The following is a 17,594-nucleotide window of genomic DNA, read 5'->3' as shown; positions in this document are numbered from 1 at the left end:
CTTTCCTCGTTTCTCTGTTATCCTTGTGGCACTAGAGCTCATTGTAGATTTTGCAGGATATTATATGAAATAAGATGGGTGGGAGATGGACTTATACAAGTAATTTAGTACTTTTGCAGTGCTGGGGCCAGACAGCTGCAGCGTGTAGCTGCTGCAGGGTGGGGACAAGCAACTATTTTGATTCCGCCGAGCAGGATGAAAGCTGATTCTGAGAACTATGTTTGGATTTTTAAAGATAATCTAGTTCTGAACACAAGAGATGGTAAATTCACTTACACACATCCATAGAAGGCTGACATAGCTGTTCCAAGCACATTAATTTCATGCACATACATGTTCTTTTGGCTCTCTGCTTGCATGCTCATCTGTTGTGCCTGCTCACAACTTAGTCTGCCAGTTAGATGAGGGATAAGAGCCAGCCAATAAAATATTGCCAGTGCCATCTTTTCTGCAAAAGGGCTCTCTTCTATGACAGCACTGCTCCTCTCTTATTCATACCTGTTCAAACTCTCTATATAAGTCTTTGGGAAATTATTTTAGAAGTTGCTCTCCTCCACCAGTAATTCTATTATTGTTATGTGTATTATCGTAACACCTAAAAGTCCCAGCAGACAGATAGTTAGATGATTTCTTTCTGATGGATATTCTCTCTTTGTGTGTCAGACTCAGCTGTTTGGGAGGACACAGGCTTTTTCTAGTCTTCAGAGAGATTTTGTTCATATATATTTGCAAACGCTTATTTACTAAGTAAATATAGATAACACTTTATTTGTTGATAAATGCAGATGTACAACAATATTGCATTTCTATCAAGTACCTAAAACATCCACATTAATATTAAATTCATTAATTATTGTCCGCAAAAGAAACAAGAGTGATAAAATATTAAAAAGAGAAACTAACAGATATATGATGAATATATGATTTCTTGATAAGAATCAAGTTTTTTTCCATTGACTGTACTCTAGTTTAATTTACTAAAACCAACCAGACATTTTGTTTCTATGAAATACCAGTTATTAGCATCAATGTCAAAGATTTATTTGCTGCACAGTTTTAGCAATGAGTAACCTCTCTGCCTTCTTTAGCTTTTTAATGTGTGTATGTATATATGTGTATAAGAATCATTTGGAAGATCAGACAATTTGCTCTGAGGCTATAAGGCTTTGTAGATACTCTGTTTAATTTCAGTAATATCCCACGCCTATTTTGATATAGATGCTATTTGCACATTTGTCTTGTCTCTCCAACTCAAGTACTGTCAGCTCCGAATTTCAACTGAAGAGTGTTCATCAAAAACAACAACCACCCCACAACAATCCTAAGTTTCCTACAGACCAATTTGGAAAACTGTATATCAGGAACCCAAAGTGGAATCTAAAAAACAATCTTGTTTCATGAAAGTCCTTAGATCAAACAGAGCATTGTTTTAAGTGGAAGCACGCATGCTAAAACCATGTGTTAACTCATGAAGAAAGAGTACTGTAACTCCCAAAGGAAATAGTAAGCTGTCAGGAAAGAATTTCAGCAGAAGTGCTAAAAGAGACTGAACTCTTATTTATGAATCTGCTGAGTGTATCAAACAGAATGCTAAATTAATTTCATATAATTAAAAGTCTAAATATTCTTTTAGCCAGGCGTGGAACTTTGACACTTTTGTATACACTCCATATTTGCCTTTCCTTGCACATCCTTCTCCCCAGCTGACTATACCAGTAACAAAATAAGTGTCCTTGTACTTAGTTACATGTGGACCCCCACTGTCTCCCTGACATGCATCTTTTGTTATATTGTCATAGCCAGCACAGAACATGTTTTCTGTGATCGCAAAGTTAGTGATTTGCTTGCATGAATTTCTATCAATATAGGGGACTTGAAGCACTTTAAGTTTGTTGGATACCCGTCCATGTTCATAAAGACGTCCAAAACCACTAACAGTTCCAGATTTTTGATTCATCAGAATTTCGTTAGCAAAGTCTGCATCAGGAAGGCATGCCGGGATAACATATATAGAAAACTTTATAGGTTCCTTTAATTTTATAAGGGCTATGTCATAATCATAAGTTGCTGAAACAAATCTACCATGTACAAATATTTTTTCCACAGAGTACATCATTTCAGTGTTTTCTTCTTTATCTCTGTCCACTTCCCCTGTGTGAAATCATTAAAATATAATTATTATGAGGCACAGTACAACAAATATAAACAGTTTCTAGAAAAACTAAGGGACCAACAGTCCATGGCCTAGCACCTTGTGTAGTCATCTCTATTGTGCAAATCAGATGGACAATCCTCTCATCCTGATTTGGGAGCATTTTACTTGCACTTTGCACAGGTATAGCATACTACAGAAAGTGCTAAACAAGCATTGAGTTAGGACCTTACTGTTAAAATGGTGATTTCATTTAGGAATGTAATACAATGTTTTTGTTCTCCATTGCCTACCACTTGGGTCATATAGGATAAGCATGCTCACAAGTGTGAATGGGATTTGGCCCTTTATTTGGTAACATACAAAATAATTTGGAAATCCAGCTTCTTTGTGCTTCAAAATTCTTTAACATTCTCGCTATCAGCCAAATAGAACAGCGTCCCACATATTTCAGTGTTGTTGCATGGGGTTCCTTTGGGAACTGGGTGGGTTGGGACTTTGGCTGTGATAATGTTTGTAAATTTTCTGGCTTGCTGTTGTACACAGGGTAGGATTTGCTTTTATTGTAGAACTACAAACTGTATTTTTGGGTGCCTAAAGCTTGCGATGTGTTCTTTTTGAAAAATTAAAGCAACAACTATTGAACTGGTCATTTTTAGGCCTTTCCAAATTTGCAACATATTTCAGATGTTGTCAAATATAGATATTACCACCATCTTGATGCTATTCATGAATTCTCCAAGGTCTGGTCTACGCACAAAGTTATACCAGTTGAAGTAAAGGTGTGATATTAAACTGATTTAGCTAAACTGGTGCATCTTTGTGCATGTATATTTAGGTTTAAACCCAATTTATAAAGTTTAAATTAAGCCTAAACCAATGTAATACTGTCTACATGCAAACATTAGCCATAATGCAAACATTAGCATACATTAGCCAAACTGATTTAACATCACACCTTTTGGTGTACCTTTGTACGTAGACAACTCCCAAGAGAGAGGGGTTCATCTATAGTCAAACCAGTTCTTCTACATCTAAGAAGGTATGTCTGTCAGACCTGGACTGCATATGAAGTCCTCTAGAAGGAGTTCTACAGCTGTTGATCTTTCTGCCAAGATCCTCTGGCCCACTGTGTGTAAGTCTGGTCTGGGCTTCCCCAGCTGCAGCATTCCTGGGAAATACGACTGTCTTAACTGGCTGCAAAAATTCTCCAAGATAATCAACTCCTACTCTGTTGATGGTTTTGTAGATTGGCATTAGGATTCAGATAATCAATTCCTACTCTGTTGATGGTTTTGTAGATTGGCATTAGGATTCTGACTTTGGGGCAGAAGCGGATGGAGAGCTGATATTTATGTAATGCTATGGGAACCTGAAATATGATTTTAATCATTTCTAGATAAACAAAGATATTATCCATTGTTTAATTTTGTTCACAGGGTCTTTATTATATATAAAGACCCAAACAGAGAAAAGCCCCATAAAACAAAAAAAAGATGGATAACAATGCAAATAACCTAATTCTGAACTGACCACCTTTGTACTTTTCACATTTGTATGTGTATTTTTAAAGCACCTTTTCCATAGTATTTGGGGGCGCTTTTTATAATTTAATAGAAATCAACATTTCTCAAATTTTGGAATAATCCTCTTCTCCCCAGCTTCCTCCAAATCTATTAACTGTGCAGGGCCCATCTCTCAGGTTGCCTATATAAGACAAAGCCCCTAATATTGGGACATCTGGTCGCCTTGGCTTGAGCAGAGCTAGTGTGTATATGTCTGCCTGAGTTGGAAGTCGCAGATCTCAGTGGCTATGTAGACATATCCTCCAATACCAGTGTTCTGTCTGTTACTTCTTGAAACTACTTACATCCTATTTTCTATATTAAATAACATCACTTTTTACTAATTAAATCAACCCAGAATATGTATTAATACCTGGGGCAGGGAGGGGGCAAACAGCTGTGCATCTCTCTCTATCAGTATTATAGAGGGCGTGCAATTTATGAGTATACCCTGTATAAGCCAGGGTAAAACACATTTATTTGGGGTTTAGACCCCATTGGGAGTTGGGCATCTGAGTGTTACGGACAGGAACACTTCTGTAAGCTGCTTTCAGTTAAGTCTGCAACTTTGGGGCACATGACATCAGTTGGCAGTTCCCAAAGGGGTTTTTGTGATCCAACCCATCACACTATGTACTATATATGGCTTGCAGGAAAAATGGGTCTGTTCAGATGGGACAGATAATTCCTCCAGTCTGGCTTTGGTTTAATTTGTAGCTACTGTTTTGGAATGGGCTGCTTCTTTTTCTTTGCTCCTTTGAAGACTTTCGTACTGAAGAATCAATACAAGGTTTTAGAGTGTGATCTAAATATGTGATGTGAGTCCTCTTTCTTGATTTCTTTTGGAGAGTGTTCCAAGATCTTGGAGGTGATTTTGTGTGTGAACCGGAGATTAGATACTGCTGTGCTGGTTTTTTGAAATACACAAGGATACCTGCTGAAGTGATACTCTCTTGAGTGCATCTCCAGTGTGATTGCATTATTTCTGCCAGGATTCATAGTCAGAGCAGCAGTGCCCAATGGTTCATGGTGTCAAAAATGACGGATACTATTCTATTATCATAGTAATTTGACCTCTGTCCATCACCACGAGGAGATCACCTGTCAGTCTCACCAATGCAGTTTCAGAACTCTCCTGTCGGCTTAGGGTGGCTACATGAGAGACCGTACAGCAGCACAGCTGCATCAGTCCAGCTGTGCCATTGTAAGCTCTCTAATGTAGCCATGGCTTAAGTTTTCTTTAGCTTAAACCTCCTTCAGTTAATTCATCTTAACTTTCCTGAATGTTCCAGTGTAGCTAAAGCCTGAGATTTCAAAGTTTCTGGCTGGTAAAGAGGGTGAGGTTTTGGAAAAGGCAATATTCTTAGTATCTTGGCGAGAGAAAGAAGGGGTAAGAATGCTAAAACTATTGTTCTTTATCATGTCCCCACAGTTCACCAACAGGAGAAAGAATTTCCACTGATGCCAGCTACAAAGTGAATCTCTCATTTCCGTACCAGTCCAGGGACAAATTGAGGTAATCATGATAGCTGACAAGACCAAATGAAAAGCTATGGGGAAAGAGACAGAAGGCATCTTGCATATAGAGATTAGAGTAAGTATTGTTTGTCATTAATACCTGTTCTTATACTAAAGGAATAAACTAACAACAGTCACTTACCAACAACAACTTTAATGATTTTAGATTGGTTTATGCAGTGAGCTGCAGTAAGTATATAAAACTGGCTCAAAATTGTTCCTCCACAAAACCCTTCCTTGTTTTCATTTATTAGAAGAGCCTGCAAGGAGAGAAAATGGGTGACTCCAGAGGATACAAAAACATAAGAATTCATAAATAGCTCGTTAAAATTAAAGCAACTTTTTCTTCATAGGTAATAGCTTTTTACGTACTGTACATGCATACAACTACAGTATATACCAGTGTGTGTATATTCAGGAAGTCGTCGGACTTATGACAAATTGGTTCCTGAGAATTACATTGTAAGTTGAAAACGTCATAGCTCAAATCCCATAGGAACGCTCCAGGATTGAGCGTCGGATAGTCGGAACCGACTTTGTAGAGTCGGAACAGGATGTCAATTTAGAAACGTCGTAAGTGCTGTTCCATCATAACTCAAAGATCAAAGTCGAGGATTGCCTGTATTTGTATCTGCCCAGCAACAGTATATATACACCATGATCACGAAGGTGGTTTTCCCAGGGTGAGGCTCATCCATTGCACTGCGGATGTGCTGACCCCTGCGATTTCCCCAAATGCGGGAAACTTGACTGCTTAATTTGTGGTAGTGGGGGACTGCGTTTGCACTCTCCCCTGGTGGAAAAAAAACCCAGTGTATATATACACCCCTTCTATGCTTCAAACAACCCCCCAACTTCTTCAGCCATCATCAGAAGCAAGCTCCCTACACACCAGGACACACCAACTCAAACTGGCACCAGACCCTGCCAGAACAAAAGATGAAAAACCTGCAGATGCATCCCCACTGCTACAATGATCAATATCTCCCACAACACATCTTTCAAGATCCACGGATCCTACACATGCCTATCACAATATGCGGTGTACCTCATCCAGTGCACTAAATGCCCCAATAACAACTAGGTGGGTGAAATAAGATAATCACTACTCTCTTGAATGAACACACAGAAAAATGATTATGGGGAAAAATACCACATCAGCTCTGGGTGAACGCTTTTCACAAAGGGCTCACTCTGTATCTGACCTATCAGTCCTCATGCTCAATGGAAACTTAGACAACACCTTCAAAAGATGAGCCTGAGGACTTAAATTCATAACTTTCCTAGAGACTAAAAATCATGGACTGAACAGAGACACTAGATTTATGGGTCACTATAACAATCTGTAACTCAGTAACCCCCAATCTCTTCCCTCGTCACTACCTTCAGCCCAGCATTTTTTGTTCCTTTCCCCCCTATGACTGGAGAGCTGTTAACAGGCCACTTCACTTTGAATGATCCCTCACAATATGTGTTAACTACTTATGCTAAACAATTTGTTCCACCTTGTGTTTAGCTGTGACACTCGATGTATGTTTCCCAGACCTGAGGAAGAGCTCTGTGTAAGTTTGAAAGCTTGTCTTTCACCAACAGAAATTGATGCAATAAAAGATATTACCTCACCCACCTTGTTTTTCTAATATCCTGGGACCAACACGGCTACAACAACACTGCACATCTTTTTATATGTAAGGTATAAAACATACATATTTACCTGCCATGGACATTCACCAGGCAAGCAGTCATCACCACCTACTATCCTCGTATGAGGATTTGGAGACACATTAGTCTTAGGATCAGTCTCTTTTCTATCGGGAGCTTTTGTTTCATTCTGAAGATGAAGGTCTGGGCTGTCTGTGATACTGGTGATGTTCTTGTGGTTTGTCCCATTGTTGTTATGCAGTTCATTGAGTTTGCCATCTTGTTCACTGGTAACGCTGCTACTGTTAGCAAATGAACTCACTGACCTCTTTTTTCTTTTCACGTAAATTTTCCCACATGGGAAAGGCTCTGTAAGGACAACAACAAAAAGTTAATATTTGATGTTCTAATGGTATGGTAACTTTAGACATTTAAATGTACACTAGAGTCCCTTCAGGACAGCAAAGTTGAGTGGAGAGTTTCATGGTTACAAAGCTCAATATTGTGAGGTTTCTTGTGCTTTTATTCATTTGCAGTGTCCAAGTACATTTACTGATGTTTTTTATCCTGAATAAACTATTTCAGTGCACTTTTTTTTAAACTTCCAGAAGCTCGGCATTCATAAGAAGCCCTAGAGTAAACAAACCTGTGCCTAGGAGGGAGGAAAATGATTTGTACGTAAATAGGTGTCACATTCAGTGTTTCAAATGTTTGTATAAATAATAGAGAGAAGAGAAAACATACTCTACAAATGACAAAAAAAAATAAAAATAGTGTAACAATGTCCTTTTACAGCTGAATCATTTACTCAGTTATCTTTACAATAGCAGATTCCATGAAATTTTTCAAGACACCAGCAGGGGCTTGTCAGACACCACAGAGCCTAAGACTAGATTGGACCAAAACCAACTGCATTTCTGTTGTCCTAAGGCTTGCCCACAGTGCTAAGTTTGATGCACAGTGCTTGATTTCTATAGAGACAATGCTGAGCAAACAGTTTCACTGAAAGTATGCTTTCAAAATCTTTAAAATGAAATGTTTTCAATTATTTAAATTGCTATGATCATGCATCCACTCTTACAAAAAATAAGTATCTGGGCACAGTGCTATATTTTATGACTCATGACTCTTTAAACATAGGATTTTTTGTTTTTTTACTTATAAAGGATCTCATAACAAGCACAATCATTTATACTGATTAAATAAATTAGTTTTTAATTTAAGATTAATAATACATGAGGAACCGAATACCATCATTGTATGTAAGCAAAGCTTGATTGTTTTATAAATAATGTCATTATATTAATATATAAGGTTAATCTATATTAGTATGACAAAAACAGTTTATAAATGTAATATTTTGTGTACACTTTTTTTTTTTTAAATGGAGCAAGCTGTACTTGAGGGAAAGCTGTTTAAATGAGAAACAATTGCAAGTCTAGTTTTCTTTCACTATCAAAGCAATGGGAGAATCCATCCTTATCAGTGCATTGCTTCATACCTGTCGAAGTACAAGATTTTTCATCCGTTCCCAGAATATATCCAGTGGCACAGAAGCATTCAACACCGTTTCTTATGGGTCTGCAGAAGTGGTCACAATCGCCATTGTTCAGCTTGCAGTATTTTGGTATAACTATATCAAAGACACATGGGTGTGAAAATGACAAAGAGTGGTGACTTTATAAAGGCGCGTGCCGTTGATAATGCTTGTAAACTTGGGCCAGAATCTTTGTCTTTTTGTTTGCAATGTTTCAAGCCTGCCTCTGGCAGATGCATTATTCCTCATGTTGCAATAGTGCCCAAAATGTGCTAGGCACTTTCAAACCACAGATGAAGACATAGTCTCTGCCCCAAAGAATGGATCGTTTAAAAAGGCAAAGGCAAACAAGTGGTGAGGGAAAGGAGTATAACATAGAAGCAAAGAGATCAGGGTGCTGGTCGGCACATTATTCCTCCATTCCTCCCTCCTTGTATAATTCATATTTCTCATTGTTCTCCCCAACCCAAATCCTGGCCTCAGTTCCAATAGCCTTCACCCTTCTCTCCCAGCATTTGATAAACATTACCCATTTGCTCACAAGATAAATAAATAAGTGGATGACTTATAAGTTGCACTGACATAAACATTTGTGTGCACAGGACTATGTTGTTGGGAGAAATTCTCCTGCTGACATAGCTTATGCCACTCATGAAGGTGTATTTTTATGCCAACGGGAGAGCGTCTTTACCAGATATGCTGCAGCAAGTCAGCTGTATTGGTATAGAGATATCATTAGTTTCTTGTAGCTGTCCCAGTAGAAGTGGGTATTCAGGAAGGATTTAGATGAAGAGAGGGAACCCCAAGGAGAATGGGGTACCCAGGAGGGTAGAAAGTTACTGCATTATCTACTGTAAATCATTCTCCCCTATTTGCCTCTTCCTCCTCTTGGTAGACAACAAGTGGTGTAATACCAGAAGAATTATATCTGGGAGCTCAAATAAGGTGCATTTATATTAGTTAGGTTCTGCAACTCTTACTCATCTGAGCATTCTTACTGAGTTCAGGCTGATTGTGAGGTAAATATTACCCATATCAATAAGGGTTGTAGGACTGGGCACCTGCTTTGTAATGTTAACAGAAGTTTTTGAGCATTTATTAACCTTATCTATTTGCAGAGACATGGTAGTTTAATGCCTTATTGCACTGGCCTCCTAAGCCAAATATTGTTGATTTCAGACATGTCAAAACTTTCCCACCCTATATTTGTCATTTATTCCTTAACTCTAAGGAAATGAGAAATATTGTCTACTCACTGGCTCTTTGAATATTTCATCACCATCCTACAGTAAAAACAGACCTACCAGATTCACAGTTTTTGCCCTGGTATCCATCCAAACATGTACAAGTGTATGTGCCAATTCCATCTTTACACGTTCCACCATACTGACAAGGATTGGGTTTGCACTGGTCCCCGTCTGCAAAATGAGACCACAGCAACTTTTAAGATACAGTATAAACATTTACATTGAAATTTGAAGTTTTCCTAGATGGTGAATTTTGTTACTGTCCTTTTGTTATTTGTATTTAAAATGTTATCTCAAGATAACCCTGTGAGATTTAATACTGCTTTTCCAAAGGGATCCTAGACCTCTGAACAAAACCAAAATGTTCAAAACTTCCCATAAACTCGAAATTCCGTAAAATCTTCATTTTGGAAACACCACCAGATGGTGTATTGAAATGAAATATGCTCCCTGCGGACACTGGCTGCTGCTGGCTGAAATTTACATGATTATTGCCAGTGTGACAGATGCCCAGCACTGAAAAGCAGTTGTGAAACTGACAGAATTCCCATGCAAACCCACCACACAGATTGCTCCAGGCTGGGCACCCAGGATTTCCAGGGTCTCAGGACAGCTGGATCACTGGGTTGTGGGAGTTGGGCAGTCCAGGGAGCCAGCTGGCCTGGAAGTGTGGAAGCCCTGGGGCCCCCAGCCAAGGGATAAACCACATGCCAGGGCTGCCCCAGAACTGCAGCTCCTGAAACATGTCCCAGGATTTTCAGGCTCTTAGCTCTGCAGCATGAAGTCTGGAAAGCTGGAGAACCCCAACATGAGATGGGGCTCCCAGGCCTTCCACGATCACTACTTAGACTCAGGAACCTAGATTGAGATCCCCTGTCTGGAGCCTGGACTTCTAGGGTTTCCAGGCTCCCCAGCAGCAAGCTGTTTTAGAAAGATCATCACAAAGCCAAATTAAAACAACAACAAAACAAATGCCATACCTGTCTGTTCTGTCTGAAGGAAAAGGAGAACAAAAAGAAGAAAGCATATTGTCCAAAAGTGAGTTGCCATTTTGATCTACTTTAATAATTAACTGTAGCTTGCCTGCATTCCTGCAGAGCTTTCAGGGAAATCACTAAATCAGAAATGTTCCAGTTTAAAGTTCAGTAACTCTAAGGTCAATGCCTGGGCTCAATGTCAACAAATGATGACCTAAAAAAATAAATAATTTAGTGGTACAACAATGCTCCCATTCGAGGAAAGAGGCAACCCCTTATCCTTTGGACAGAGGGGGTGGAACAGGTTTGCCAGCTATCCTGAAAACTGCCAGGCAGTACCACATTCTGAACATCCATCCCATCTCCCAGTCCCTACTTTGCATGACACAAAAAGGGGAGAGCTGCTAAAAAGCTGACCGCTAGTGCCATAAATAAGTGCAGTACAGGTAGAAGTCGGATGATAACTGGTAGGAGGATTACACAGTAAGACTAGTTTAGGATTTAGTAATAAGACTGTTCCCATAAACTATTTACCAGGGCAATAACAGGTTAAGGAAATTCCTTACATTGCCTTTCAGAATCTCTGAAAATGTTCTCAACTTGATTGTACCAGTCAAACTCCATTGACTACTGGGGTTGCATTGAATAACCAGGGTCAGAATTTGTTCCATAGGGCTGTATTTTCATGACATCTCCATTCTTGCTTTTGGCTGCCAGTAGCAGTTCTACACCCTCAGAAGAGATGGGAGGAGGAACTCACTTTAGCAGCTCTCCACTTTCTATTTCATGCGGAGTGGGAACTAAGACATGGGCTATCTTTATATAATCTTTGAGAGCAACTGGAGAAGCTACTAGCCGTACACAAACACATCATAGAATCATAGACTATTAGAAGGGACCTCAGGAAGTCATCTAGTCCAACCCCCTGCTCCAAGCAGGACCATCCCCAGATTTTTACCCCAGTTCCCTTAATGGCCCCCTCAGGGATTGAACTCACAACCCTGGGTTTTTTAGTAGGCCAATGCTCAAACCCCTGAGCTATCCCTCCCCCCCTACTAGTGTATCTGTATAAACACTAGTACTGTAAACAATTAGTTGGCACAAATTCAAGCATTCCTGTGGCTATTCTTACATGTACCAGGAGCAAGTCTGGCCCTTGCCTGGTCAAGGATCAAGGGAACCATAAAGGTGGTTTAGGGCCTTTGGCGCCTATTGAGCTCAGTTCATCTGAGGATTGGCCAATAGTCTGAGAAAGGTTGACTCCCAGTTTAGACAGGCACCTTAGTAATTAAATAAAAAAGCATGTGCATTTCAAAAGGGGAAAAATCAGGCTTTTGTCTAGTTAGAGTCCTACAATATTTCATAGTTCTTTGGTGTACTGCATTCCCAATTGCTAGAGTTTGACAGACTTTTTCTGATTCATCTAAATGGAGCTAAACTGGTGTAAATTTTCACTGTTAAAAACCCACACAATGTTTGCCTTTATAACAATAACAATGCTACCAGTATTCAGGGTTTGGTTCGTTCCTCTTCGCTCTCTCACAAGACTGGGCATCGTGTGTATAATTAGTAATGCAGTACAGAAAGTTTGGCTTGCTTAATGGAGTTAGCTTAAAAATATGTCACCACTTGATGTCACCATATTCACAGGCCTCACCAGTGAAACTAAAGGGAAATTGTAAATATGTTTTTTACAAGCTGATTCTTTCTGCACATTAAGGTCAATGGAGCATCTACTCTGGATACAAAGATAATTATTCCAATCAAGTTAATAATGAAACAGTGAGTCAGAAGCTACATTATTTGCAATTTAGGTTGCATGTTAGGCTTTCCTTATGTTATTGTTTGAGGTTTTCTGTTTTTTGTTTTTTTTTTAAAGAAAACTCAACCTACTGAGTAGTTATCCCATGCTTTTATTTCCCTGGATGTCAATCAAAATGGCTCCATTCACATATAGCACTGCCATTGAGCAATATCCAGCTACAAAAAGCAGCAATCTGTACTTTGTATTTTCTTCTTATTATAGAAAATTCAAGAAGGCTTTTGAAAAAGTCACTCTTCCCCTAGTGTCTCCCATATGGCACTTCTTTATTCTTGTTCACTCGGATTTCTTTTTTATAATTAACATTGTGAGCACTCAGAGGTGGCACATTAATAGGGATCTAGAGACCCCATTATCTATAACCCCCCTTCCAAAGGGTATTTCCCTTTTTCAATTAGGGCAGAGCACCAGCTCTGCTGTAGTGAAGGTTGAGAAGTGCTTTCTCTTTAGAAGGACTTTTCGATGTGCTTTAAAATCCACAGGCTTTCTCAGATCATTTTGAAATCGGTTGTGCTTTGTGGGAATGCTCGGTGGGGTTAGGTGGTCCGATTTGGGGTTATTTGAGCAAGGAATAGCTCAAGATACAACCATAGGCGGCAGCTTTGTATAATTTTTGGTGGTGCCCAAAATGGTGGTGCCCTGCCCCCCGCTGTCGCCCTGTAAGCCAATATAAAATGAAGCTACAATGCGTCGGCACCACAAGATTACAAGGGTTAATTAAAAGTGTAAAGTCAGAAGCAGCACTTGCCTGCTTCAATATATGGTATTATATTTTGTTGCACTTGTTGTGAAAAAGTGGGAATGTTATTAATGTTTTCTCTGAATACTATGTGGGTGCCTCAGTTTCCCCTGCAAGGTGCCAATTGAAGGTGCTGGGGACAAAGAGATCAGAAGAGATCCAGAAGAGACACAAAGGCTAGAGGAGGGAGTGTCAGTTTGGAGCTGGCTGGGGAAATGAGGAGAGGCCCAGAACTTGAGTCTAGGCTCCCCACCCTCCAAGATGGACCTGACTGAGGGGTCCTGTTTTCTGTACCTGCAAGCTTTGTTTTAGACTGTGATCCTGTCATCTAATAAATCTTCTGTTTTACTGGCTGGCTGAGAGTCACGTCTGACTGCAGAGTTAGGGTGCAGGGACCTCTGGTTGCCCCAGGACCTGCCTGGGCACACTCGCTGCGGAAAGCGCACAGTGTGGAAGGGCATGCTGAATGCTCTGAGGTCAGACCCAGGAAGGTGTAAGCGTCTTGCTCTGGAGACAGTATGCTCAGAGAGAGGAGGCTCTCCCAGAGTCCTGACTGGCTTTGTATGGAGTAGTTCCAAAGCATCCCAGCATCCTCTTCCACACCATGCACTTCCCGGAAGTCCAAACAGGCACTGACACACTCTCCTCTGACCTCTGTCTCTTTTCCAGGCATTAGGAGGCCACATGAACTCTTTGTTCTCCAACACCTTCAGTTGGCACCTTGCAGGAGAGCGGCCCAGGCCACCAGTTGCCCGGAGACAGGGTTTCGGCCATTCTCTGTGCAGACAGCATCACGCTGGCACTCTAGGGCTCTACAACAATCACACACCCTTATCCCACCATCTAGATCCTTCAGAAATGCATAGGGGAAACTGAGGCACCCACACAGTAGTCAGAGAAAACATTAAGAACATTCCCACTTTGTAACACCTGTATACTTTAAAGGGTGTAAAATAATCAAGTATTGTGCTAAACACAATGATACTCCAAACTGTCCACCAAATTTAAGTTGCACGTTTTCCCCCTCAAGTGAGGGCTCTGGGATGGGGCGGGGGATGAGGGGTTCACACTGCAGCAGGGTGCTCAGGGTTGGGGTGCTGGGGGCGCAGGCTCTGGGGTGGGGCAGGGCTGGGGATAAGGAACTTGGGATGCAGACAGGCTGCCCCAGGGCTAGGGCCAGAGAGGACTCTCCCCCCTCCTTACTGGCAGAAGCAAGCTCCAGGGGAGGAACCCCTCCTCTCTCCCCCCCCCCGCCCGCCCCGCAGCACTCTCACTCTGCACCAGTCACTGCACATGCTCCTAGGGACTCTCAGCTCCAGAAAACCCACTTGCCTCCCCTATGATGGGTTCCAGGGCAGGGGGTTGCCATCATATGTGGCCTCCCCACCCCTGCTGCTGCCACTGGGTGCGGGGAGGGGGGGCAGGGGAGAGAGCTCCCAAGCACGTGTGTGTCTCCTTCCCCCCTCTTCCCTTCCCCCGGTGCTCCAAGAGGCTGCCTGCCACTGATCTCTATAGCCTTAGGCAAAAGCAGCACAAACAAAGGAGAGAGACACTGGCTGTTTTCTTTCAGGCAGGGAAGCTCCGAGGCTGGGGCAGGGGAGAAACCCAGCTCCAACTATTGGTGGAGCACAGCCCCCAGCCTTGAATATTCCTGGTGCTTGAGCACCTTGAGCCCATATAAGCTGCCGCCCCTGGATACAACCACTCTCCCAATCCAATCCCCAAAACAATCAAATGCTCCCTCTTTCCCCCATTTTCCTACTGATCTTAGGGTTTGGCTACACTTAGGCCATGTCTACATCTAAAATTTTGCAGCGCTGGTTGTTACAGCTGTATTAGTACAGCTGTAAAGGGCCAGCGCTGCAGAGTGGCCACACTTACAGCAACCAGCGCTGCAAGTGGTGTTAGATGTGGCCACACTGCAGCGCTGTTGGGCGGCTTCAAGGGGGGTTCGGGGAACGCGAGAGCAAACCGGGAAAGGAGACCAGCTTCGCCGCGGTTTGCTCTCGCGTTCCCCGAACCACCCTGCAAACCGCAGGGAAGGAGACCTGCTTGCTCGGGGTTCGGGGAATGCGAGAGCAAGCCGGGGAAGGAGACCAGCTTGATTACCAGAGGCTTCCTCAGGTATGCTGGGATACCTGCTTATTCCACGGAGGTCAAGAAAAGCGCTGGTAAGTGTCTATACTTGATTACCAGCGCTGGATCACCAGCGCTGGATCCTCTACACCCGAGACAAAACGGGAGTACGGCCAGCGCTGCAAACAGGGAGTTGCAGCGCTGGTGGTGCCCTGCAGATGTGTACACCTTCAAAGTTGCAGCGCTGTAACTCCCTCACCAGCGCTGCAACTTTCTGATGTAGACAAACCCTTACAGTTGTACAGCACTGGGAGTTACAGCTGTCTTCATACAGCTGTGTAGGGAAAGCACTGCACTGTGGCCACATTTGCAGCATTTGCAGCGGTGTTGGGAGTGGTGCATTGTAGGCAGCTATCCCAGCATTCAAGGGGCTGCAACGTGCTTTTCAAAACGGGGGTGGAGAGAGAGTGGATTTTTGGAGCTGACACTGTTCTCAGTTCCCTGCCTTGCAAGTTCTAAGGACTGGAAGATATACAGCACCTACCTTGAATCATTTAAAAAGTTTTGACCCCTTCCTCCACCACTCTCTTATTCACTAAATGCAAATTATGCACTCCTAAATAGCCTTCAGACCACATAAGCAGCTGCTCAACACGGACTTCCCCCTCCCCCTCTGCCGTGTGAGCGTGCTGTTTCTCTCTTCAAGCAAACAGCTGTGAACATTCCAAAGCAATTTCCCTGCCTGCCTCTGCTTGCTCAGCAAACAGGAGCTGTGTTTGTTTTTTTAAATAAGCAGTTCAGGGGAGCTCAGAGTTCAGCCATTCTTCCGGTTTGTTGTGAGCAGGCATTCTGGGATACCTCCTAATACTCTGGAGGCCAATAACAGCGCTTTTGGTGGCCACACTTGATGAGCAGCGCTGCAATCGTTACACCCTAAGCAGACCAGGTGTACAGCCAGCGCTGCAGCCAAGGAGTTGCAGCGCTGGATGTGCCTTGCAGGTGTGGACAGTTACTAAGTTGCAGCGCTGTAAACCCACCACCAGCGCTGCAACTCTCCAGTGTAGCCAAGCCGTCACTTAACATTTATCTCATTTAGTGTATGGCACCCAGTATCCCTTAAAAGGTTTGGCTTGCTAGCATCATACGTGCGAAACATTCACAAGTCACAGAGATTGAAATGAGAATATGCAGCAAGCCTAAGCCAGACGGTTTGCAGACAGTCCATTGTTACAGTAGCTGAATGGCTCCAAGAGACATGCTATGGTCATTGAACTTGAACAAGACCCATGCACTGTAAATTCAAAGCTTACCATTGACAGAAATGATCTGTAGGCATGTTGTTATCATCTGCCTCTCTTAAGCATTTTTATTTCCTTTTGGGAAATGTGCCCTGTCTATTTGCACAGCTAATTTAGAAGTGGCACTAACTGTTTTCTGAACGATAATGTATTGCACATGTTTTATGCGGATATGTGAGAAGGATTGCTGAGCATGGTGCTACTTTTCCACCTGGGGGATTAGTATAGCAGAGTGCCAGCCTTAATCAATCAGTTAGCATTGATTAACTAGAGGGAAGATGAAAGACAGTATGGCTAATGTAGTCATGTTTGCTCAATAACAGACCTTAGTGTGCTTAAGGTCCAGGGGTTTATCCTAACTAGCCGATTAACATGATGTGCTCAAAAAATGGTTTAAGTGTTTAGGACATGTCTACACTAGAGATCTTACAGTGGCACAGCTATACCGATGCAGTTGCACCACTGCAAGGTCTCCCCTGTAGCCGCTCTATGTTGATGCGAGAGAGCTCTCCTGTCGGCATAATTAAACCACTCCCAACAAGTGGTGGTAGATATGTCGGCAGGAAAGCATCTCCTGACAACATAGTGCTGTCTACATTGGCGCTTCTGTTGGTGTAACTTACGTTGGTCAGGGTATGTAGTTTTTTTCCCCACACCCCGATCAACAAAAGTTTTATGAACATAAGTGCTAGTGTAGAGATAGCCTTAAAGCTAAAGGAATAGGGGTAGAGGGCAGAGAGGGATGGGAGAATGCAGGAAGGGGTGGGGGAGAAGGGGACAGAAGAGTGTAAATCAACTGGGGTTTGGGACTGAGAGGAAGGGGAAATTTTGGGAAGGAGAGAGGGTAAATGTGAATGGGACTAGAGGAGAGGGGGGCAGGGAGTGGAGGGGACAGGAGACTGGGAGGAAGAACATGGTGATGGGTGGCAGGGGGAATCAGGGGAATTAGGGTCTGAGGAACTTTCAGCCCCACCTTCTCCCCTCCCATGTGGGACCTGATGTCCGGGGTCCCTGTCTCTCTC

At 42.3% G+C, this 17,594-nt stretch overlaps 1 protein-coding gene and 1 non-coding gene across 3 annotated transcripts in view; one reads left to right on the top strand and one right to left on the bottom strand.

The window, feature by feature from the left end:
- Nucleotides 1–1,317: 1,317 nt before the first annotated feature.
- F10 (coagulation factor X) overlaps nucleotides 1,318–17,594 on the bottom strand; it is a 53,434-nt gene continuing 37,157 nt past the window's right edge. The window contains exons 5-9 of one of the 2 annotated variants that reach the window (XM_030568882.1): nucleotides 8,378–8,509; nucleotides 7,523–7,528; nucleotides 6,950–7,245; nucleotides 5,378–5,495; nucleotides 1,318–2,151 (exon numbers count right to left, since the gene is read on the bottom strand). In XM_030568882.1, coding sequence (XP_030424742.1) covers nucleotides 1,610–2,151; nucleotides 5,378–5,495; nucleotides 6,950–7,245; nucleotides 7,523–7,528; nucleotides 8,378–8,509 — 1,094 coding nt within the window. In that variant the 3' untranslated portion in view covers nucleotides 1,318–1,609. The remainder of the gene's footprint in view (nucleotides 2,152–5,377; nucleotides 5,496–6,949; nucleotides 7,246–7,522; nucleotides 7,529–8,377; nucleotides 8,510–17,594) is intronic. The other variant, XM_030568891.1, reaches the window with a different exon arrangement.
- Nucleotides 5,863–6,031, top strand: LOC115644641. The gene has a single exon (XR_003998575.1). It is a non-coding gene; the product is annotated as a U1 spliceosomal RNA (small nuclear RNA).

Source organism: Gopherus evgoodei, chromosome 1 (genome assembly GCF_007399415.2).
Source record: "Gopherus evgoodei ecotype Sinaloan lineage chromosome 1, rGopEvg1_v1.p, whole genome shotgun sequence".
Lineage (NCBI taxonomy): Eukaryota > Metazoa > Chordata > Testudines > Testudinidae > Gopherus > Gopherus evgoodei.
The sequence above is the reverse complement of the archived record's forward strand: the minus strand, read 5'-3'. Positions and strand labels throughout refer to the sequence as shown.